Raw genomic sequence first — 24,285 nt, 5'->3', positions numbered from 1 at the left:
CATGTTCACTGTACAAAACTTCCAGAGGAAATGCTTCACAAAAGTCTCATCTCTCTCTCTCTCTCTCACACACGCACGCACGCACGCACGCACAGTCAGCAAGGTTTCGGTTTTTGGATTGTCAGACAAACAGTTGCCCTGATAATCTCTCTCTCTGTTGGGGAAGGACACCGTCTGCAGGATGTCAAGTTCACCATCTCTCAAATCACTTTGGGGAGAAGACTTCAGACCAAACGTTCATTCAGTCCCTTCCTTCCGGCAGCCCAATCAATCCCCATATAGCACACCTGTCACTCAAGTCTGGCAGCAGCAGCAGCAGCAGCAGCAGCAATAACAGGATGATGACCTGAGCTCGAGAGTGGCTGTCAAACCCACACAGCTGTGTTGTAATCAAACAAGGGCTGCATTTTCTCCGCCTGTCCCCTCCTGTCTATATTAACCCCCGAGAACGGAGGCTGCTGGAGGTGGAGGTGGAGGTGAGACCTCTCGGAGAAGCGTGGCTGCTGTGGTGGGAGCGGACACGGCCTGCCTCCTTTGCCCTGCTGCTGCTGCGCGCCCGCCGCCCAGAACGGCAGGTAGAAGCCGCCTTTCGTCGCCTTGTTCGGCGCCACCTTCTTGGGCCTCTTGAAGAGGAGGAGGTCTCCTCCTCCCTCGGGGAGCTCCGCCGGCGGAGCCGCCCAGCCCGGCCTCTCCTTCAGGAGCTTGTCCCTGTCGGGCCGGACGCCGCGCAGGAACTTCTTGAAGATGTTGGTGGTCAGCGAGAACTTCCGGCAGATCTCCTGCGACTTGCTGAGGCGGAGAGGATGTGCCGGGCTGTCCGGCCGCTCTATGGCCTCGCCACCCATCGTAGTCGCCGTCGTCCTCTCGCCTCTCCTCTTGCCGCCGCCGCCGCCGCCTTCCTCGTGCTCGTCCCTCTCCAGCTCGGGCAGGTCCAGCCAGTTTCCCACCAGGTCGGCGAAGACGTTGTCGCCCAGCACCAGGGGCTGCCGGTTGCGTCTGCTGCTCATGAGGGACGAGGTCCAGTCGGAGGAGTCGTCGGCGCTCTCCTGGCCCGCTCCGTGCTGGGAGCAGTAGTCGCTGTCCAACGACGGCCCCTCTCTGGAGAGGCTGTACAGGATGCCGGGCAGATCCACCGGCCGCTGCGCCGCCGGTGCTTCATGGGAACGGGGCTCCGGCGGAGGGTTGTCCACCGCCGGCCCGCAGAAGTCCACCTGGGGGGCGGTGTATCCCGACCACCGCCTGGGCACTATGGACGCCAGGACGCTGTCGCTTCTCGCTCGTCTTTGGCTTCTCTGGCTTCTCTGGCTGCTCTCCAGGCTGGAGGTCGATGAAGACGACGACGACGATGATGAGCTCCCGAGGCTGCTCCTGTTGTGTTGGGAGCGGCTCTGGTCGTCCGGGCTGGTGTCCCTGCTATCCAGCGATGGTCTCGGGCTCAGCCTGGGACTGGGACTGTGTTCTTCTTCCAGCTGCATGCTTTGACTAGAGCAGGGCCTGTCGCTCTCTGCGTAGTAGGCCGCTGCTGGCGCTGTGCAGGCGGGAGGCGCAGCGGGCTGCGGGGGACCTCGGTTAATGGGCCGCCCCGAGACGTCGAGGTTCTCCAGAGCCGTCTGGACCTGAAGAAGTTTGAGTTCCTGCAGGGCACCCATCATCGAATTCATCTGAGCATGGAGGCCATCGCCCGCTTCTTTCATAGACACCTGCAGGGGGGAGAGAGGGAGAGAGAGAGAGAGAGAGAGAGGGGAGAAAGAATAAGGGGGAGAAATGGGAGACAAACAGGGTATAGTTAGATTAACCCATTTAGACCTGAGGACGATTTTTTTTTAAAAGGCTTCTATATCCTGAAAAACCTATGTTTCTCTCAGTGGTTCGCAAACTATTTCATGTCAAGGACCCCAGAAATTGTATACTAATTGGCCGCCGACCCCCATCTGAAAATATGTTGTTCCACGACCCCCATGCAGAAGCAAAGATTTGAGTTAAAAAAAACTTTTGAGCTGAAAGAATATATATATTCAAAGATTTGCGCCCAACATTTTCACGATTTTTCAAAAAATAGCAGATCTACAAGCTCATAGCGCGGCACTCGGTGCCACGCTATGAGCTTGTATGATCTGCTATTTTTCAATAGCTAATGTACCAAAAAGGGTTCCCGTTCTGAATAGGTTAAACGGAAGGCCTGACACGATTTATCAGTTCAAGCGCTTGACTCCTCCACCTCCTGAAGGGCCCGGCCTGCCTGTCAGCCATCAACAAAGAATCCCTCACTGTCTCCCCGGGCCTGCACCCCTCCTGTTCTCCATGGATCTCAGCACCGGGACAAATCCAATTACACACCAGCAACCAACTGCATCCAAATGACAGAGTTAAAGGATGCATGACAACAACTATAGGGTCTGCTGAATACATTTGCCCCCTGCCTCTCCCTTGATGTTGACTCTGTGTTGTTGTTGTTGTTGTTGTTGTCTTTTTGTGTTTTCCGGGGCTGCACACGTTCTTTAATTACAGGTCACGTGCCCTACTTCTGAATGACAGGTCCGTCCGGGCCCCCCATATGGCGTGTGTGTGTGTGTGTGTGTGTGTGTGTGTGTGTGTGTGTGTGTGTGTGTGTGTGTGTGTGTGTGTGTGTGTGTGTGTGTGTGTGTGTGTGTGTGTGTGTGTGTGTGTGTGTGTGTGTGTGTGTGTGTGTGTGTGTGTGTGTGTGTGTGTGTGTGTGTGTGAGCGGATTGTAAGTCCTTGACAGCTGCGCGCCAGACTACCAACGTTTGTATTTTCCCGCGTATTGTCTCCGGTCTATGTCTTCCTTCTTCACTCATATATCCCCTTAATACCTCTGATATTTATCTTTTCCTCTCCCCCGGCTACTGACCTCCTGCATCTCAATCCTACACTTTGCCTTCTTCATCTTTCCTGCTCTCCAACTCTCTCCTATACCCCTCTCTCTCTCTCTCTTCTGCCTGAGAGTATACTGTATCATGTGACCCATAACCGTTTTCTCCTGCAGGGAATTCCCTGCAGCTCTTTGCTAAACAGAGACTATGCCTGTCCTGTCTTAACTTGTCGCAGTGCTTTAACTTAGTCCCAGAAGTGTACAGTGGAGATGACAACGATTATTACTTGAATATGTCTTTCACAGAGAGGCACAAAAGGTAGCAAATGACTCACAAGGTAGACCTGCCAACAAGGAGCCCTCCCTTATCAAAACTCTCTGTGGGAAGACGGGAACTAAAGTATGCAAACTATTTTGAAAGATGTGCCAGAGTCTCTATGGGAATATGCTAGTGAGAAGGTTTCCACACACTCACTAAAGCCAAACATGCATGCCTTAAGTGGCTTACAATGATCAATCATTTTTAAATATTCTAGAAATAAAAATGTCACTGCATGTTCTTAAAAGCCCAGGACTTTGAAAACAATGCGCACTCACTCACTCACTCACGCACGCACGCACACGTGCACACGCACACGCACAAACACACGCACACACAATTTCACTATGAAATTAAATAAAATATCCTCAGTAGTACTCAATACTTGCTGTGAAGCAAGACGTACATAAAATCCAATCAAAACCCACATACAGCATCTTCTTACCTTGTGGTGAACTTTGGAACACAAAGGGAGGGAAGTCCCTGTTTTGTTTGCCTCTCTTTTCTCTGATTATCTCTATCTCTGGCAGGCTGTAGCGTATAGCTGTCACTGTTCTCACCTCACCTTTCAAATGGACACGGTCTGCCTGCCCCTATATGTGTCTCTCTCCAATGGGGGGACACTGCCAGCGCGGCCGGCCAATCAGTGCTGTCCGTCTAGACTCTAATCCCTAAACCGCGGGGGCGGGCGGGTGCAGGGTCATTCAGGCGGAAACGGACCCGACAATGAGAGAGGGAGAGCGGACAGCAATTGAGAGGGAGAGCGAAAGGGCGGGCGGGCGGGCGATCAGAGCGCCCGGGCCAGCAAGCGGTATGGGGGGAGCAGCCGGATGGATGGAGGGATGGAGGATCAAGGGGTGGTGGAGGGGGGAGAGGAGAGGGGTGTTGTTTGGAGCGCCTAGCTCTCGCCATATGTTTAGACGTCCAATATGGAACTGCTGATGGATTCAATTATGGATGACACCATCAGAACACATGGAGAGGAACAGCAAGGAGGGGGTGGGGCTGCCGGAGGAGGAGGGGGGGGTGCATGTTGTAACACCAAAAACTGATACTTAATCAGGGGTGGGGGGGGGGGGGGTTGCAGTATACAAACCCCCGGTGGGAACAGAAGCCGTGTAAGACAACTGTGTTTGACAGAACAGTATCAGAAGCAAATCACTGCAAAGCACCGTGAGAAGCGAGGGGAGATGTTCTATATAATCTATAGCGTATGTGCAACAGTTCCCAAGCATTTTGTCTGCTGTAGGAATGAGAACGAATATAATAACCATAGTAGTGGGCCACCCGATGGATGAGCGGTTAGGGTGCGTGCGTACCACCAATGCTCAACAGCGAGCATGCAGGTCTCCCCCCCCCCCCCCCCGGTTCGATTCCATTTGCTGTATGTCTCACGAATCCCTCACTCTCTCTCTCTCTTTCTCTTTCTCTTTCTCCCTCCCTCTCTCTCTCTCTCTCTCTCTCTTTCTCCCTCCCTCTCTCTAGTATAACGTATACACACATTACACTGTTGATGTACTTGAAAGGCATTCTGTATTATTGTCTCCACCAGGCCGAAGGCATGGGGAGAGAGTATGTTTTGCACTCCGTCCGTGTGTGTGTCCGTCCGTCCGTGTGTGTGTCCGTCCTTCCGTCCGTCCGTTACCAGCTAATCTCCGGCACCGTTAACCCGGTCGATGCCAAACTTTGCACACACACTCCCTGGATGCCAACGATGAACCTCTGCCCCGCATTTTCCAGAACGGCCTGTTATAGCGCCACCATGAGGCAGCTTTTCTTATTTTTTACCTAAAACTGCACCGATCTGCGTGACATGTTGCATGCACACTCCCTAGAGGCCAAGGACAAACCTTTGACCTGCATTTTCCGCATCTGCCTTTTATAGCGCCACCAGGAGGCCGACTTTTGTAAAACACATTTTTTGATATTACTCCTCCAGATTCTGTCCAAAAATCTCACAAATCGTTACACAGTATCTCTATGGTCATGTGCTCAAGTCGGATCTGTCCGATATTTCATATTCCATCCTAATTGGCTATACTTGGCTTTCACAGTTTGCAAGATTGCCCCGTTTTGAACAAAAGCCTCAAATCATGAACGCAGCATGCAATTTACGTGAAATCTTTCACACATTTTCTTACTAGGCTGAGGAATATATCCCACCCTTTTCACATTGGCCTGTTATAGCGCCACCAACAGGTTGATTTTTGCAAAACACATTTTTGGAACAATGCCTCAAATCATCCAATTGCCATCAAAGGCAAACATGTTTATATTACTCCTAAACATTTTGCCAAACATCTCACACAGTCCTATCCTCCTGGTGGAGACCTGTGCCCAGAAGGGCACTTTTTCTAGTTATCTGTCATTTTGCCATTGAGATCTATATATATGTTTATATTGTTTAACGTCACCACATCTCTGTATAGAGGGTATAATAGGTACTAACCAGGTACTGTAGGTCAATAAGTTCAGATTGGTAATAAGCCTATCAATGCACACCTGCGGAACAATGGGCCCATTGTTTCTCCCCCGTGGCGTGCCAGAATCAGCGGTTTAAGATACACATAATTAGCACAATCAGGTTGTCTCATGTCGCGGTGTATTACGCATATGGTTGACTTCATTAGCTATAATTGGCCAGGTCCCTCGGAGAGAGGCTGGGGAAGAGAGAGCATAATTATGGTTTATACTTTCTAACCACATCAAAGCTCAACATGTCTGATGGTATAATGCTAGTAGGATGACACGCCGAGTAATGCCTTTCTCACTGTAGCTTATGCTTTTAACCCGTTCTGGACGGGGAACCCCCTTTTGGTGTTTTAAGCATTATGTCATACTTTAGCTATTGAAAAATAGCAGATCTACAAGCTCGTAGCTACGAGCTTGTAGGTCTGCAATTTTTTGAAAAATCGTGAAAATGTGGAGCAAAATTTCTAATATATATTCTTTCAAAGCGAACGTTTTTTAACTCAAATCTTTGCCTCTGAGGGGTCCCTGGAACTACATATTTTCAGATGGGGTCGGCGGCCATTTACATAATTCTGGGGGTCCTTGACATGAAAATGTTTGAGCACCACTGATACAGAAACATGATGTTTTTCAGAAAACTGTCAGGATTTTTAAGACATTTTTTAAATTTCGACATCAGGTCTAAATGGGTTAAACGTGTGTGGCTCGATCTTTAGCACAGCAGGCTGTGATGACGAGTCAAAGGATTATGCCCTTCTTGGTTCAATGTTGGACCACTTCACAGTGCTGGAAAGTCACTTACTTGACTTGGGGGGATTTCCAATTTGCAATACTTTTTTTAATTCACTCCACTACATCTTGGATCCAAAATAAATGTTGTACTTTTACTGCACTACAATTATTTGAAAACTTTAGTTAGGCTATACTAGTTACTTTGATTATTATTCCAAAACATACATTAACACCCAAGGTTATTTAATCCATTAAATCAGAGCGCCCAGCAATTTATAGAAGCGGAGCACATTTAGCGACGGACCAGATGCTATCCCGGATGTGGCTGAAGTAGCTTGATCTAGACAAAACACTCTCGATGCACTATGATTAATTCTAACGCGACTAGCGACGGGACCGCGACGGACACATAATCTTTTCTTAGAATTGGACGGAATGATTTAGATCAAGAGTTATTCACGTTTTACGATTTTCGGTCTCGTCGGCTAAAATGGGGGTTGGGGGAACATTTTCGATGACGTCCCACCGGAAAATAACATCGAATGTTGCCCAACAGACGCTCCCAGCCTGTGGAGCGATGCGATCGGTTTTGATATCAATAATCTCCGTCCTTTTGCTCAATCTCCGTCCTGAGCGCTGGGCGTTACTAATTGATTGAACGGAGAACTTGTAATGGTATTTTGAAGATGACAATACTAACTGTCTAACTGCATTAACATGAGTTATCATCACAGACCACCTGTTTGCGTCTGTCAGATTGTGGTGGATTATTAATAACTCACATCAGAGTCTTTGGGAAATAATCGAGGTAGAGAGTGGACTGAAACAATGTCACTTTATTACAAGGGTTGATCTATACCAAGCAGTGTTGTTTTTGGCAGCAAATTTCTATTTTTGTTTAGTCATAGTCTTTGGACTGAAACTTAATTTAGTTTTAGTCATATTTTTGTCATCTGGAATGTTTTAGTGTTAGTCTAGTTTTAGTCGACTAAGTGTCATGCGATTTTAGTCGACTAAATCTACAGTTGATTTAGTCGACTAAAATGTATTTTGGCGGGCCTTGATGCTGTTGTAATGACAGATTTTACACTTGCTGAAAATAGCCGATCTACAAGCCCACAACGCGTCGCAGCGCGACGCGTTGTGGGCTTGTAGATATGCTATTTTCAGCATGCAACCAAGTGTAAAATGACTTATACTGGATATCTTGTCCACTAGTCCCTTCCTAACATTTTAGTCTAGTTTTTATTTGTTGACGAAATTGTCGATATATTTAGTCTTAGTTTTAGTCATCATAGATTAGTTTTTATTTACTTTCTATTTATTTTTTGTCAATGAAAAAAGGTAGTCGACGAACATTTTTTGTTTAGTTTTAGTCGACGAAAACAACACTGATACCAAGCCCAGGGAGGTGCACGTATGCAAAAGCCTCCAGAGCTGTTCACTATGCGTCTCTCTTATACACAATGAAGGAGCAAGAATACATTGTAGGTGTGGTCAAGTGGACATGGTCAAACAAGGTCCTATATGGTCTAGTAATAGGTCATCTGACAGACGCAAACAGGTGGTCTGTGATGACTCATGTTAATGCAGTTAGAAAGTTAGTATTGTCATCTTCAAAATCCCATTACAAACTCCGTCCTTTTGCTCAATCTCCGTCCTGAGCGCTGGGCGTTACTAATTGATTGAACGGAGAACTCCGTCCTTGCCGCTCAGGGTGTTAACAACTTCAGACCTACATACATTTTGTCCATTTGAAAAATAGCAGATCTACAAGCTCACAATGTGTCACGAATGCGACGAATCGTTATTTTCAAAAGTTTTTGCTACATTTTAAATGGAACATTCTGCATAATGAGTACTTTTGCTTGTGTTACTTTTAGCTAACCTACATGCTACATGCTTGTTACATGCTAACTGAAAACATGCTTATATTCAACTCATCTGTAATTTCTCCCTTATCCCCAACACACACAGGCATCTCCCACTGGCTATTTTTAAGCATTAAGCAGCTTTTCTGTCCTCAGGTACGCATCATTAATAATAAAAATCATAATATTGCAGTTGAACAGTAACAACTAAACTTGAGACCTTATACCATCACTTTCTCAAGACTGACATTTGTGGCCCAATTATGTCAACCATATCAACTTTCACTCTGGTATCTTAGTGAAGAAGATGAATGTGACTTGAATTTGTCCCAAGGCGGTTTCTACTTTCAGTGCCACATGCTTATGATTTAGCAGCAGGGAGCCAGCTGACATGTCTCACTCTCCAAACGTGTTAATCAGAAGGGCCTCGTTAAAAGGAGAGCGCCAGAAGTGACGGGTCCTACTGTAGTCTCTCCAGCCCAGGTCTTATTCATGGTAAAGAGAGCTGTTACAGAAAGTGTACAAAAACCTTCTCGAAAAAAAAGCCAATCGCTATTGACCAGTATTCACAGCAGCCATTTTTCTCTCATGTCATTAACCCGATCTTGATTTCCACAGTGACGTTTTTTTAAGGGAAAAGTCTCTGCATTTGATCTATCCATTGGCTAAAACTTCTAAGAGAGTCATTTGAAAAAGCAAAGGAGTGACAAACCATTGATCAAAAAGAAGTTGAACAAACCTAACAAACAAAGACCTTCCTCTCCTGTTTTTGCTGCCGTGATGCCAACCGACCACACATAATTGCCACTTAAGGCCTGCATGCTTCAAAGTTTGAGAACAATAGCTGGCGGTCTTGAATTAATGTTGGACAGAGGCTCATTAAAGAGTTATGGCCTTTGAAAGGGAATAAATGAATAGAGTACCCTGGTGCCCTTTTTTTCTTTATTTTTATTTTTTTTCAGTCATGTGAAGGCAGTGACTGAAAACCTGAAACCTAGCGTCCCTATTCGGGAGTGAGAATACACTCAGCAACAATGCAAGCTCACAACACACCATGTTGCGATGTATTGTGAGCTTGCCGACAAAGAGATTTGATGTAGAGCAGTTTCACCACTTGAGCCCGCTATTACATCAGCTGTTTTCAAAAAGAATCATGAAAGAAAGCCCAAATAAGCAACTACACTTCAGAAATAAGCCCAAACTATAAATCAACGGGCAACTATGAATATCAAGCTATGTTAGGGTTTAAGTGGTTAACAGATACCGTATCATGATGACAACACACAATATATTGCATGATGAATGTATGCATGGAAGAGAATTACTGTAAATACCGCTATGAGTATAAATAAATCAGTGCCATTCCTCTGCTGAGATGCATCCCTCTGCCTTCCACATGGCATGATCCCGCCTCATCCATCCTCTTTGCTTGTAGACCTGAAGCCCATTTGTACTTGTTTTTGATTTTTGGAGAGAGGCGTGTACTTTAATGCTTGATTATTCTTTTTATCTTTATCTTTATTTTTATTTTATTTTTTATTATTTCATTATTAGTAACACTATTATTATTATTTTGTTAGGTCTTTCAGTGCAGTTGTAGTGATGTAGTGTCTTGATGTAGTGTTTGAGTGGTTTGGAGAGCTGTTGTTGAGATGTTTTGTTGATGTAAGTGTATTGTGCTGTGTCGACATGTTTAATGTATTGTTTTGTCTACCTGTATGTACTGTACTGTATTCATTGTGTTGTGCCCGAGGACCCCCTCTAAAACGAGTTGATACAACTCAAGGGGCTATCCTCTAAAGAAATACAATTTCAATATATATATATTTAGAGGGGGACCACGCTTACATGACTCAACCCCATTCAGCATTCAGTTCTTTGATTGCGCGCACAACGTGTGTGCCTGAATGTGCTCTGAATGTGTACGCTGGGTGTGTTGACAGTTTTAAAGAACATCATTGACACACTTTAACTGCATTATAAGAAGGGGGGGGGGGACAAAATCAACACACAAACATTTAAAGTTGCACGTACGTGACATTAAACCAAACATAAACGGCACTATTCCACACACCATGGAAACATAGAAGGCCCATTCAGTGTTGTTTCTGGTGTTGTTGTTATTGGCGTGGAGCCGTGGACTGGTGGGAGCTAGGAAACAGTGTGGCCAAGGTTATCGGACCCTATAAACTCTCTTCCTGTTTGGTAGTGCTGCCTTTGCAAGTAAGCAGCTATACAGCCTGTTCTACGCCCTCCCTCCATGAACAACCCTCATTAAAAAATGAATAGTGGGCTGTGTGGGTCAAGGGCAGGAATGGGATCTCTGTCCTGGGCGAGACAGAAAGGCTCTATGAGTCGATATGTTGCTGCTGAACTCTCCACAGGGCACACTGTGGCGTCGAGAGAGACCCCGGGCCACCGTCATGAGATTAGTCAGGCCAAAACACGAAAATAACACACATCACACATCGCAGGGGCACGAATGTCTCTTTCTACTGTGGTGACCAGGCAGGTCCCACAGGGGTCTATCCAGGGACATGCAGAGAGTGTCGGAGGGGCAGGGGCTGAAATCCCGTAAGAGGGCACTTTTGGATAAAAATAGCTGATCTACAAGCTCTCAATGCGTCGCGCTGCGACGCGTTGAGAGCTTGTAGATCAGCTATTTAGGTGTCGCAACCCAGCACTCTTTATCTTCTGGACATTTCTAAACAAATTTGTTCAACGCAAAATGCCGCGTTCCGGAGTAAGTTCAGGAGACTTCGGGAAAAAAGCAATTCTCCTGAATGCTGCCTTCCGGCATGATATGATATGATATGATATGAACTTTATTTGTATAGCGCTTTTCAAAACATAGTTCCAAAGTGCTGCACAGAGCAAGATTACAACAGCAAAAAACACACAATAACAACATGATAATGGCACACAAAACAAGGATGTATGTACAACTGGCTATTAAATAGTTAAAAAACACTCAGTATAGAGGTGGGTTTTCAGGCGTGACTTGAATAACGGGACGGATGGTGCTACCCTAATGTGCACTGGCAGTGCGTTCCACATTCTGGGTGCCCGAGCGGCAAAAGCCCGGTCACCCCGGGTAACTAAGTTAGTGCGAGGGACAGCCAGAAGGGCCTTATCCGAGGATCTGAGGGTGCGCCCGGATTCAGGGAGGGATAGCATATCCCGGATGTAACTAGGGGCTAACCCATTTAGGGCTTTGAACGTGATGAGTAGGATCTTGAAGTCACATCTGGCGCTCACCGGCAGCCAGTGCAGATCTGCTAGTATTGGTGTTATATGGTCCCGTTTCTTTGTATTTGTCAGTAGTCGAGCAGCAGAGTTTTGTATTAATTGTAAACGGGATGTGATTTTCTTCGGAAGGCCAGAGTAGATGGAATTGCAATAGTCAAGACGAGATGATATGAGAGCGTGAATGACAGTTTCGAGATCCGGGGCTGAGAGGAATGGCTTGATTTTGGATATGTTCCTTAACTGGAAGTAGCAGGATTGGACGACTGTTGTTACCTGTTTTTTGAACGAGAGGTCTGAGTCGAAAATCACCCCCAGGTTACGGGCTGCAGGAGTGATATTAGTGGAGAGGGAACCAAGTTGTGCGTGTAGTGGAAGGGTTAAACTAGGGGGGCCGAATAATATAATCTCTGTTTTTGACTGATTTAGTTGGAGAAAGTTCTGTGTCATCCAGTCTTTGATGTCTGATAGGCAGGCCAGTATGCGTGACATATTTCCTGGACCTGGTTTTAATGGCATATAGAGCTGGGTGTCGTCCGCGTAGCAGTGGAAATGAATATCATGGGTGCGAATTATGTTACCGATGGGAAGCATATATAAACTGAAAAGTAGTGGCCCTAGGATAGATCCCTGTGGGACCCCACACGTGAAAGGGGCTCGAGAGGAGGAAGCCTCACCAATGGTGACGGAGACACTCCTACCTGTGAGGTAAGACCTCAGCCAGTCCAGTGCCACCTCATTGATCCCCACCCAGTGTTCTAGTCTATCAATTAAAATTGAGTGGTCTACGGTGTCAAAGGCGGAGCTTAAGTCCAGAAGGAATAAAACAGAGCAGTCCCCAGAGTCGGCGGCGAGGAGCAGGTCGTTAGTGACCTTTAAAAGTGTTGTTTCAGTACTATGGAGGGTGCGGAAGCCAGATTGAAATTTCTCAAAGACACTGTTAAAATTCAAGTAGGAAATTAATTGATTGGAAACTACTTTCTCTAAAACCTTGGATAAAAAAGAAAGTTTAGAAATGGGTCTAAAATGGTTTAAAATGAGGGGGTCAAGGGAAGGCTTTTTCAGTATGGGCTGTACCAGGGCACTTTTAAGGGACTTTGGGAAAACGCCAGTGGCTAGGGAGCTGTTTAGAATCTCTAGGATGGAGGGACCAACTGTGTCCAGGACCTCTTTCAGGAAAGAGGTGGGGATGGAATCTAGTGAGCATGAGGATGATTTCATGTGTGATATTGTCTCTAGGAGTGTTGTTAGTGAAATTGGTTGAAATGAGGTGAGGTGTGAAGGAAGTGGTGGACAATTATCTGGGGCTCTGTGTACTGGAGGGAGATTTTGTCTTATATCTTGCACCTTGTTAATAAAAAAATGGAGGAATTCCTCACACTTTTCAGGGGAAGCCTCCAGAGGCTCACTGGGCATAGGGCTAATAACTGAGTCAATCGCTTTGAATAGTATTTTGGAATTATGGGAGTGTGAGGTGATGAGTTTGGAGAAATAACTACTTCTCGCATCCTTCACTGCGGATTGATAGCTGAGCATCAGTTCCCTGAGATGGTCTAGGGTGGAGGTGAGTCTGTATTTCTTCCAATTTCTTTCGGCCTTCCTGCATTGTCTCTTGATATCCCTGGTGTGGTCATTTAGCCAGAGCATGGCTTTAGGCTTGGAGTCGAGGATAAGGGAGCATGTGCTGTTAAAATCTTCGACTAGATCATCAACCGATCGTGGTGGGAGCAAAGTGGAGTTGGCTGGGGTGGCTGGGAAAGCCTGACGGAAATGATGACTGGAGTTTGAGTTAAAAGTCCGGGACCGGGAGGATGTACGTGGCAGGAGGTCCGGAGGAGGGAGCATAGTGTGAAAGAAAACAGCTTTGTGGTCAGAGGGAGGGAATTCTAAAATATCTAATTTGACCAGAGAAACACCATGAGTGAGCACCAAATCGAGGGTGTGTCCTAATTTATGGGTGGGACCATTAACATGCTGTGTCAGGTTAAAAGCTTCATAAAGGTCAATAAAATCAGTTACAAAAGTGGAGGAAGGGCAGCAGACGTGGGTATTGTAGTCCCCCGTCAAGATTACTCTACCGTGCTTGGCCATAATAATTGAGAGAAACTCAGAAAATTCCTCTAGGAATCCGGTCATACGTTTTGGGGGCCTGTAAATTAAGGCACATAGAATAGGGGTCTTACCATTTATAACAAAACAAAACAATTCAAAAGTCGAATAGCTGCCAAAATCAACAGGGGAGCATTTAATTAGATTTCTATATACTATTGCCAGGCCGCCGGCATGGCCCAATCTAGGGTGGTTAAAATAAGAGTAATCAGGTGGGCAGGTCTCTTTGAGGGTTGGTGAATCACCTGGACCCAGCCATGACTCTGTAATCATAAAGAGATCTAAATTAGATGACATAATGAGGTCTCTGCAAATGAACGATTTATTTGTAAGTGATCTAACGTTTAGCAGGCCCATGATAAAAGGTGTAGTGACAGGATGATCTGGATGTGATGTGACACTTCTCAACATGCGGAGATTAGAATGGACGGTGCCACGGCTGGAGTGGATAGCCAATAGCTGCTTTGGCTGTCTAGGTCTTATTATGGTTTTAATATTAACTGTGATCGTTTGGAGAGAATGATTAATTAAACTGAAACTAGTATTATAGCCGGGAGTAGTGAATGTATGCGTTGGTCCAAGCCCGATGGCGAGTGGGCTGGGTGGGGGGGGCGGAACTATTGTATGGGCTGGGACCGGGGGACGTCAAATGGTGGGGGACACAGGTGGACTGGAGTTGGACGTTGTTATGGTCGTGTATGGAGCACCGTTATGTCGGAGGCTAACGGCTATGTTAGTTGCCAAAGCTTGGCTTCCTCGTCTGCTGGTGTGTAATCCGTCTCTATAAAAGAAAGACGACCGGTTTAAAAAAAGGTTAAAATTGTCAATATAGCCAATGTCATAAGTGCGGCAGACACGTTGAAGCCAGGCGCTCAGACTGGACAGTCTGCTAAACTGTTCGTCGGAACGGCCAAGAGTGGGGATGGGTCCAGAGATGGAAAATGATAAACCGCAGCTGCGTAAGAGATCAAACAAATGGAGGAAATGATCTCTCGTCAGTTCAGATTGGCGGAGGGCTGTATCATTTGTCCCAACATGGACAATTACGCGTGTAATGGTGGCTGGAAGTGACGGGAGCAATTCTTGGATAGCATGGCATGGAAAGGAGAGGAGGGCATCTTTGCATCTCTTTCACCGTGCAGTAAATGCTGCATTCGTGGTCTGGAGAGAGCAGTTGTTTTACAGACGGGTAAAAGGGCAGGGGCTGAAGCCCCCTTTGATGTCTATGTGTGCACATCCCTGGGTCTATCCTTGGCACACTCAGTTTTTTTCCTACCTCCCAGAAAAAATATTTTTGCTGAAAATGCTTTGCCTGTAGAGGAGTATGTGGCGCGCGTGACATCATCATCATCACACCCGGAAGTTATGCGGGAACGCCTACTGACTGAGTTGCAAAAAACAATTTTCTGGCCTTGACAGCCCATACAAACAAACAAACAAACTGAAAAGTCTGATTGCATTAACCCATTTAGACAGTTTTCTGAAAAACCCCATGTTTCTATGTCAGTCGTTCTCAAACATTTTCATGTCAAGGACTCCCAAAAATATATGTAATTGGCCACCGACCCACATCTGAAAATATGTTGTTCCCCAGAAGCACATATTTGAGTTAAAAACGTTCGCTCTGAAAGAATATATATTCAAAGATTTGCGCCACATTTTCGCGATTTTTGAAAAATAGCAGACCGTGGTGCCGCGCTATGAGCTTGTAGATCTGCTATTTTTCAATAGCTAAAGCATGACATAATAATGCTTAAAACACCAAATAGGGTTCCACGTCCAGAAATGACACTAAAGTACTTGAACTGACTTTGCCACTCGATTTTCCACTTGATTTGCCACTCACTTTAAATGCATGCACATACCCTCTATTATGACAGGCCCAGAACAGGGACATTAGGGTTCATGTGGTTATAATAACAACATGCATGCTTCAAATGAAATGCAGAGTAGGGTAGGGGAAACAACGCGGAATATTCAATTAAAGAAATATAGGCCACCAACGCCTCTGGAGCATGCATGACGCTCTGCACAGCGGAGCGGATCGCCACAGATTGGCCTTGGAGTAATTACTTCCACATCGGCTGTGACTGTAATGGCTCAATGAATATATACAGCTAATACAGTATGTCTCCTATAAGCACAGGTTGAATCCCTCTTTGGCAATGATGGAATATGTTGAATGATTGGGCTTTATTATAGGCTTCAATTTGTAAACACACAAACAAAGAAGAGGGGAGACGAGGGGAGGCCCCATTTAGACCTGACGACGATTCTAGAAAATGTCTTCTAAATCCTGACAGTTTTCTGGAGAAAAGAAACATGTTTCGTGTCAGTGATTCTCAAACATTTTCATGTCAAGGACCCCCGGAAATAGATGCAATTGGCCACCGACCCCCCCCCCATCTGAAAATATGTTGTTCCAGTCCTGTCCCAGAAGCAAACATATGAGTTAAAAACGCTCTGAAAGCATATATTCAAAGATTTTTTTTAAAAATAGCTTGTATAGCTGCTATTTTTCAATAGCTAAAGCATAACATAATGCTTAAAACACCAAAAGGGGTTCCCGCCCAGAAAGGGTTAACCACTGGGCCGATCTACAAGCTCACAACACACCGTGACACAATGTGTTTTGACCTGTATCTGCAGCATATTTTGGACATATTATTTGCCCAAAATAGGGACACCAGGCCGGGTTATTTTACATTATATTGTTGAATTGTGATTACCAGACAGTCTATCTATGATGTTTCCCAAAAGGAAATGCACATATTTAATTCAGTCAGACCAGAAAAGTTGGGATAAAACAGATCTCCACTGGCAATAAAAAATGAATGACTTTCCCCTCCATCTCCCCCCAACAAATTGAAACCTGCTTTTTTATGCCCTATCTTTTCCCAAGCACTGGATCTGTGTTCGTCACTGTCAGTGTGACCTATTGTGTTTCAATACTCTATACTGTAGCTCGCCTTGAACGCTGGGAGGCTTTAACCCATTCTGAACGGGAACCCCTTTTGGTGTTTCAAGCATTATGGTATACTTTAGCTGTTAAGAAATCGCAGATCTACAAGCTCATAGCGCTACAAGGGTCCTGGAACAACATATTTTCAGATGGGGTTCGGCGGCCAATTACATACAGTATAGTCGTAGGGGTCCTTGACATGAAAACGCTTGAGAACCGCTGACATAGAAACATCGGGTTTTTCCAGAAAACTAGAAGGCATTTTGTAGAATCGTTCTCAGGTCTAAATGGGTTGTTAATGTCTATAGTTTCCTGATAGAGCTCATTTATTCCCTGAGAGGGAGAAACAGGCTGATTATATAGAGGCCATATCATCTTCCCTGATAATATTCCCGTCTAAGATCCAATCTGGAGTTCTGTACTGTAGCTGCTAGTGACGACCGGATGGCAAAACAAATCATACGCAGTGGTGGAAAGTGACTAAGTACTTTTACTTAAGTAATGTACTTAAGTACAATTTTGAGGTATTTGTACTTTACTTGAGTATTTCAAATTTCCAGTACTTTTACTTCTACTCCACTACATCTCGGAGCCAAAACCTTTACTTTTACTTCACTACAATTATTTGAAAACTTTAGTTACTAGTTACTTTGGCGATTTTAATTTTGATTAGAAAACATACATTAACCACTATAACCCTATACATTTTGGCCATTTGAAAATAGCCGATCTACAAGCTCACAATGCGTCGCGTTGCGACGCATTGTGAGCTTGTAGATCGGCTATTTTCAATAGATTTCCTACACATTTTGAACTCATGAAATGGGACATTCTGCAATATGAATACTTTTACTTTTAGTACTTTAAGTACATTTTGATGCCGATACTTTTGTACTTTTACTCAAGTACATTTTCAATTCCGTACTTTTACTTGTAGCAAAGTAGGTCTAAATTGCAGTATTTGTACTTTTACTTAAGTAAAACAATTGAGTACTTTTTCCACCACTGATCATACGATAGAAACTTGGCAGCTCAGCATTTGTTCTGACTGCAACCCACTCAGGCTGCTGTAGCTTAGTCATTTCTTCAACCTTGGCTGACTCTATAAGCGCACACAGACAAAAGACATTTACTGCGCCGCTACTGTTTCCGACCGCAAGGCTTTGATGAACTCAATTCTACTACACAGGCTTCTTCTGTTTCACTCGTTTTCCCTGCTTCTGACAAAAGATCTTACCCAGACAATTATGTGCATAGTAGGCTAGTGGCTACTGCTGCAACTCATGGCCAATTATTCACGATTTTCCGATTCCACTGCTGCCTTGACGTGCTATAGCGAAAATAGCTGATCTACAAGCTCACAGCGTGTCTCACTGCGAAGAGCTTGTAGATCAGCTATTTTTGGGTCGCAACACTGCACTCTTTATCTACTGGAGATGCAGGTGTATATAATAATATATAATATAATATATATTATTATATAATATAATATAATACGACATGGATTTCTAAACAAATTTGTTCAACGCAAAATGCTGTGTTCTGGAGTAAGGAGACTGACTCTAAAAGCGCACACAGACAAAAGGCCTTTACTGCGCTGCTACTGTTCCGACTACAAGGTTTTGATAAACTTTGATATAGCCAATAATTAGAAAAGCAATGGTGCTTTGGAGAGCAGTAAACAGACCCTCTGAAAGGTTATCAGTATCATCTCAAAGATGTAATACAATGATCATACAGACAAAGCCAACAACTGCCACAAGAGCTATAGGCCAATTTTAGCCACGGGGAAGGAAGTGCCGGTTGGAGAATGGGGCGCCTGATGGGAGAGGCACAGGACAAAATGAGCACTGAAACCTTAATAACTAATGCAGGGCTTTCACTGTGTTACACCCTGCAGGCAACAAAGAACAAGAAAGTCTTTGGCAGCCCTACAAGCTTCACCCCCACAGACACGCACGCACGCACACGCACGCACACACACACACACACACACACACACACACACACACACACACACACACACACACACACACACACACACACACACACACACACACACACACACACACACACACACACACACACACACACACACACACACACACACACACACACACACACACACACACACACACACACACACTATAAAATATCACATCCTTACCAGCAACCCTTTGTTTTTGTTTTTTTCAAGTCATCCCATCTCCATGACCTCATGTGGGCATTTGATGTTTTCTTTGCTAAAATTCCATGGTGACATGTTCTGCTCCGAAATGCACCTCAGGGCGCAAACGGGATGAAAAAGCGTGCGCACGTGAAATGAGCTGCGCCGGGTGTCGGTATCAAAGGCCTCGATCGGCGGTTTATTTTCTCAGTCTCTGACATGACGCTGTGTGTGGCGGTGGGTGGTGTGCAGGTGTTAAACCTTACAATCTGACAGGAGAATTCAGGGGCTTGTTCGTCGTGTGGCTGCACGTTTAACCACATGAACCCATGAGTCATGACGTACACCTATTCTGGAGCGAACCTTCAGCGATAACAGCAGAGTGACGTGTGGTTATAACGTAAAGATCAGCTATTTCCGGAGAAGATATTTTGCTTCATAGGGAAACATTGAATTACCAGAAGAGAGGAAGACTTCTGATTTTATTTGAGCATTTCCATCACATCCCATACTGTTCTGAGTCGGGTGAGTTCAGTTGGGTGAGTCATGCATGCTGAGGCTAAAAATGTCTCATTCATTGTTATCACGATTCCCCCCTGGATTGCTATGGAGTCACGTTTTTATTAGAGCAAAATAGAAGTCGACACTATTTTGGCACTTCTTCACAGACAAAGGGATTTCATAAAAATGTGTCAAAATTCTTGTTTGCGAGAAGAAGATAATGTAAAACGGAAACACATTTCTGACGTGAAACTCAGTCTCTCCGGGTTCATGTAGCAGGCTCTAGGACTGTGTACAGTCAGCTGGGTTCATGTTTCAAGGGTCTAGGACCATGTACAGTCAGCTGGGTTCATGTTTCAAGGGTCTAGGACCATGTACAGTCAGCTGGGTTCATGTTTCAGGCTCTAGGACCGTGTACAGTCAGCTGGGTTCATGTTTCAGGCTCTAGGACCGTGTACAGTCAGCTGGGTTCATGTTTCAGGGTCTACCGTGTACAGTCAGATGGGTTCATGTTTCAGGGTCTATAGAACCGTGTACAGTCAGATGGGTTCATGTTTCAGGGTGGGTCTATAGAACCGTGTACAGTCAGCTGGGTTCATGTTTCAGGGTCTATAGAACCGTGTACAGTCAGCTGGGTTCATGTTTCAGGCTCTAGGACCGTGTACAGTCAGCTGGGTTCATGTTTCAGGGTCTATAGAACCGTGTACAGTCAGCTGGGTTCATGTTTCAGGCTCTAGGACCGTGTACAGTCAGCTGGGTTCATGTTTCAAGGGTCTAGGACCGTGTACAGTCAGCTGGGTTCATGTTTCAGGCTCTAGGACCGTGTACAGTCAGCTGGGTTCATGTTTCAGGGTCTATAGAACCGTGTACAGTCAGCTGGGTTCATGTTTCAGGCTCTAGGACCGTGTACAGTCAGCTGGGTTCATGTTTCAAGGGTCTAGGACCATGTCAATTCAGCTGGTTGGGCAAAATAAGCCCCTGACCCCGGGAGGTCAGAGGTCAAATGTTAACACTTGCTCTGACATTACCCCACACAGACTGGCCCCGAGGAGCCCAGGGGCCAGACAGACAGACAGACAGACAGATAGACAGTGTTTTCACGCCAGCAGGGTCCTGTTAAGATGCTGTAGACTTATCAAAGAGCTACTATTAGAGGACACTGTGTTACATTAATGCTACAGTCAGATTTTACTGTAGTATTTACTGTAGTAATGGACCTCGGCTGATGCAATGAGAGCACAGTTAATTGTTATCGTTTATTGTACTGCGGTTGTCCACAAGGATTGATGCTCAATTCTCTATTCAGTTTTTCTTCTGTTTTCTTCTGTTTCATGATTTTTGACAAAAGATGTTTCTCTCACAGAGACAATTAACGTGCACATAAATCTCATATTTGACAATAAACACGTTTCCCAGCCTTGCTAACAGGGGCTGAACCGATTTTCTGAAAACCTGTCACCAATAATAGGCCTAAAGGGAGAAGTAACTCACTAACCAACTGTCCAAGACACCAGGAACCCATGGTTGACCAGTCTATTTAAAAATATATCCATTTGTGCTGCACTCTTGAATGAGCAGTGGATGAAAATCAGTCACGGTGCAAAGAAAAGTGACAACTTGGCACAGACAGTTCCTTATTGCTGCCTCCTTTTACAGAGAGAGACACTGAAACAGATTGCGTCCCACATGGTTCAGATCAAGTGGGGCCTGCCTTGGCTTGTTTTAAACTGGCATCTGCTATCTGTTCTTCTGTTTGATCCTGTGCACGGCCCGGCGCTTTCTATTTACCTTAACCAAACTTGGCAACTATGCCAACGTACACTGCTGTGAGGGCTACTGTACAAAAATAAGCAGTGCCAGTTGACAGACAGGTGGCTAATTCGCCACAGGGAACCAAAACGCCACGGGCCTGATCATGTTGCATGTTTGCAGCCATCCTATTATTTCTGTGGGCCCCATCATTGCCCCTGGCACACGGACAGACAGACAGACGATGCCTGCTTTGAAGATGTTTCCAAGAGAAATCTGGGACAGTTAAAGCTCCACTGAAAATGGGTGACTAAAGTGTGTTTGCTGCCAAAAGATGTGGCCATAAGGATGAGCTTTCACATTCTTCTGTTTTTTTTAGGCTTGTGTTTTTGCTCTCGATTTGCTACCAAAGTGAGTGGAATAATATGTGAAAACATGTCAATATAGGGAGAGTTACCGATTCTATTGTGTGTGTGTGTGTGTGTGTGTGTGTGTGTGTGTGTGTGTGTGTGTGTGTGTGTGTGTGTGTGTGTGTGTGTGTGTGTGTGTGTGTGTGTGTGTGTGTGTGTGTACGTGTACGTGGAGCATGCATGCATGTTGTGCGTGTGTAAACTTGATTTAAATCCTGTTTTGACCACATGCCTGAAAATGCTGAAACATAGTCTATTGTAAAATATAAATATAGAAAAGTCTCAACTTATTATTATTATGTTTATTCTTTTCTTTCCATAACAAAACACAGCATGTAGGAGCAAAGTCCTCTGGGAGATTAAAAGACTGTTTTAAGGTTTAGGTCATTAAGCTTAAATGCACATCTGTCCCAGATGTGTAGGGGGGGGGGGGGGGGGGGGGGGGGCATGTCGACAGTTGTTTAAACCAACACAGATTAATCGGATGCAAAGAAAATCTTTCTGGCTATGCTACAATCATGCTCCACTACCATGACATTATATACACTATACAGGCAGATACAGTAATAGCAAATATAGAGCAAAAAATATGAACATTAATTATTACTCAATATGCACTACAAATAGCTATATCACGAGATGTAGTAGGCCTATATATAGCTAGAAAAACCTGTTGTTATACTGTAACAGTGTAACTTATGGCTAAATAAAAGGACAATATTGTCCTTTTATATCTCTCCAAGTTTGCTCATTTAGCATACAAAAGCATTCGGGAAATTAACTGCAAAGAGTACATGCATGATGTAGGCAGCCCACTGTTTTATAACCCTAGACAACATTTGATTATGCTTTAATTATTAAGCGAACGTGATAACGTACCAGTTCTTGCTTCAGACGTCTCAAGCACACGTCCATGTTTTTGCGCTCCGGTTTGGAGAGCTGTTGTTCCATCATTGTGAAACGCACCGAATTCAATTAAACCACTTGACCAATCAACGTTCAAACATACCTTTGGTAATAATCACGTATTGCTGCCCTGAGAGCTAGGGAGGCTAATCTACTACAACACAAAACATTCGCATGATCAGGAGGAGATATTTGGAGAGAAAAAACGCAAATCCTGTTCTGGAATGTGCGCGTCTTGTCCTGACGCAAATACGGCAGTGAAAAGTCCTCCTGATGAAGAGATGCCGCTTCTTTTAAAATGTGTTTACTTCCGAAAAATGATAACGGTGACGTCCTTCTGGGTGCAGATTCAGACGGTGATATAGATTCAGTCGTCAGTCCGTCGGTATCTCTGTCAGAGTGGCCACTGGCTGGCTTTGGCTGCTGCTGCTGTTAGCTGCCAGTATGTGTGTGTGCGTGTGTGTGTGTGTGTGCATGCATGCTTTCCCTTTTTCCTCATTCAAGAGCAGCGCTTACGTTGCTCGTCCAGTTCCCTCCAATGAGAGAACAGCCTGCTCCTCCCATGACATGACAGCGTAAATCCGTTCAAACCGGGATGAAATATAGGGACCTATAATTTGTTTTGGATGAGTGAGTAGCCTAGATGTGGCTGTGTGTGTGTGTGTGTGTCTGTGTGTGTGTGTCTGTGTGTGTGTGTGTGACTGACTGTGTGTGTGCGCGCGCGCGTGTGTGCTCTCCGTGTGTGATGTGTGTGTATGCACACTCAGAGAGAAAGAAAGAGAGAGAGAGAGAGAGTGTGTGTGTGTGTGTGTGTGTGTGTGTGTGTGTGTGTGTGTGTGTGTGTGTGTGTGAATTGAATTGAATTGTGTGTGCACGAGAGAGAAGGCCTATAGAAAGGAATCTGTCAGCCTTGGGTGGAAGCCTAATTATCTGGAAATATCTGAATCAAAGCTGAAGACTGTTGCTATGTGGGACCTTTTGACTAAAGCAAGAACAACAAATCATATGCACCCCGAGCCAAGCTGACAAATTGATACACATGGCCTAGGCATGAATTCAGCAGCCAAATGCAGACCCATATTCATATGCAATTATAAGTAAGTAAAAGTATCAATTCTGCAAGAAGTATAGGCTACTCTGTAAAAGTACAACATTCTAAATTTACTTGAGCAAATGTGCAAAAGTGTTGCGTAAATGGTGCATTTTTCTAAGGCGCTTTACATAGATTGTGATAGATTACATAGATTGTGCATTACATTCATTCATTCACACACACATTCATACACTGATGGCAGCGGAAACCATGCAAGGTACCAACCAGCACATCAGGAGCAATTAGGGGTTCAGTGTCTTGCTCAAGGACACTTCGACACTAACTCTGGGGGAGCCCGGGTTCGAACTGGCGACCTTGCGGTTACCATCCGGAAACTCTACCCCTGAGCCACCGCCGTCGCATCGCAAGTTTCACAACACATTGTGAGCTTATGTAGAACTATTTTCAAATGGCTGAAATCTATATAGGGCTGAAGTGGTTAATGTATGTTCTGTAAAATCTATAAAGTAACTAGTAACTAAAGTTTTCAAATAAATGTAGTGGAGTAAAAGTAAAAGTACAATATTTGGACCTGAGATGTAGTGGCGTAGAAATTGGAAATACTTAAGTAAGGGTACAAATACCTCAAAATTGTACTTAAAGGGCCACTTCACCCCTTTTGCAACCAGAGCTAATGATGTTCAGGACACAATAAAGACTTTCCTGGGGGGTTTTATGTGTGTAATCTAGTTTTTTTTCATGACACCTGCATGTTCATGACCAAAAACATGCCATGGAAATGTGGTCTCACTTAAAGTCACACCTCCACACAGCTGACCTGACTCCCCCAGATTGCGGCAGTATTGAGTTCACAAGTTCTCTCCGGGACAAAAATCTGATATCTCCATAATAATTTCGAGTTGTAGTCCTTTTAGGTTGTGTTTACATTTGCGCTGTGGCACAGTTTCAATATGTCAT

General features: G+C 44.9%; 1 protein-coding gene across 1 annotated transcript; it reads right to left on the bottom strand.

The window, feature by feature from the left end:
- Positions 1-365: 365 nt before the first annotated feature.
- inka2 (inka box actin regulator 2) lies at positions 366-22,536 on the bottom strand (the record flags this gene model as incomplete). Its single annotated transcript, XM_079510759.1, has 2 exons — positions 22,248-22,536; positions 366-1,700 (listed from the first exon to the last, which is right to left on the bottom strand). Exons 1-2 carry the CDS (start codon positions 22,320-22,322, stop codon positions 366-368), a joined length of 1,410 nt encoding a protein of 469 aa, XP_079366885.1. The 5' UTR covers positions 22,323-22,536.
- Positions 22,537-24,285: the final 1,749 nt, after the last annotated feature.

The sequence above is a fragment of the Electrona antarctica genome, assembly GCF_951216825.1.
Source record: "Electrona antarctica genome assembly, chromosome: 9".
Lineage (NCBI taxonomy): Eukaryota > Metazoa > Chordata > Actinopteri > Myctophiformes > Myctophidae > Electrona > Electrona antarctica.
This window is presented reverse-complemented; position numbering and strand designations above follow the sequence as displayed.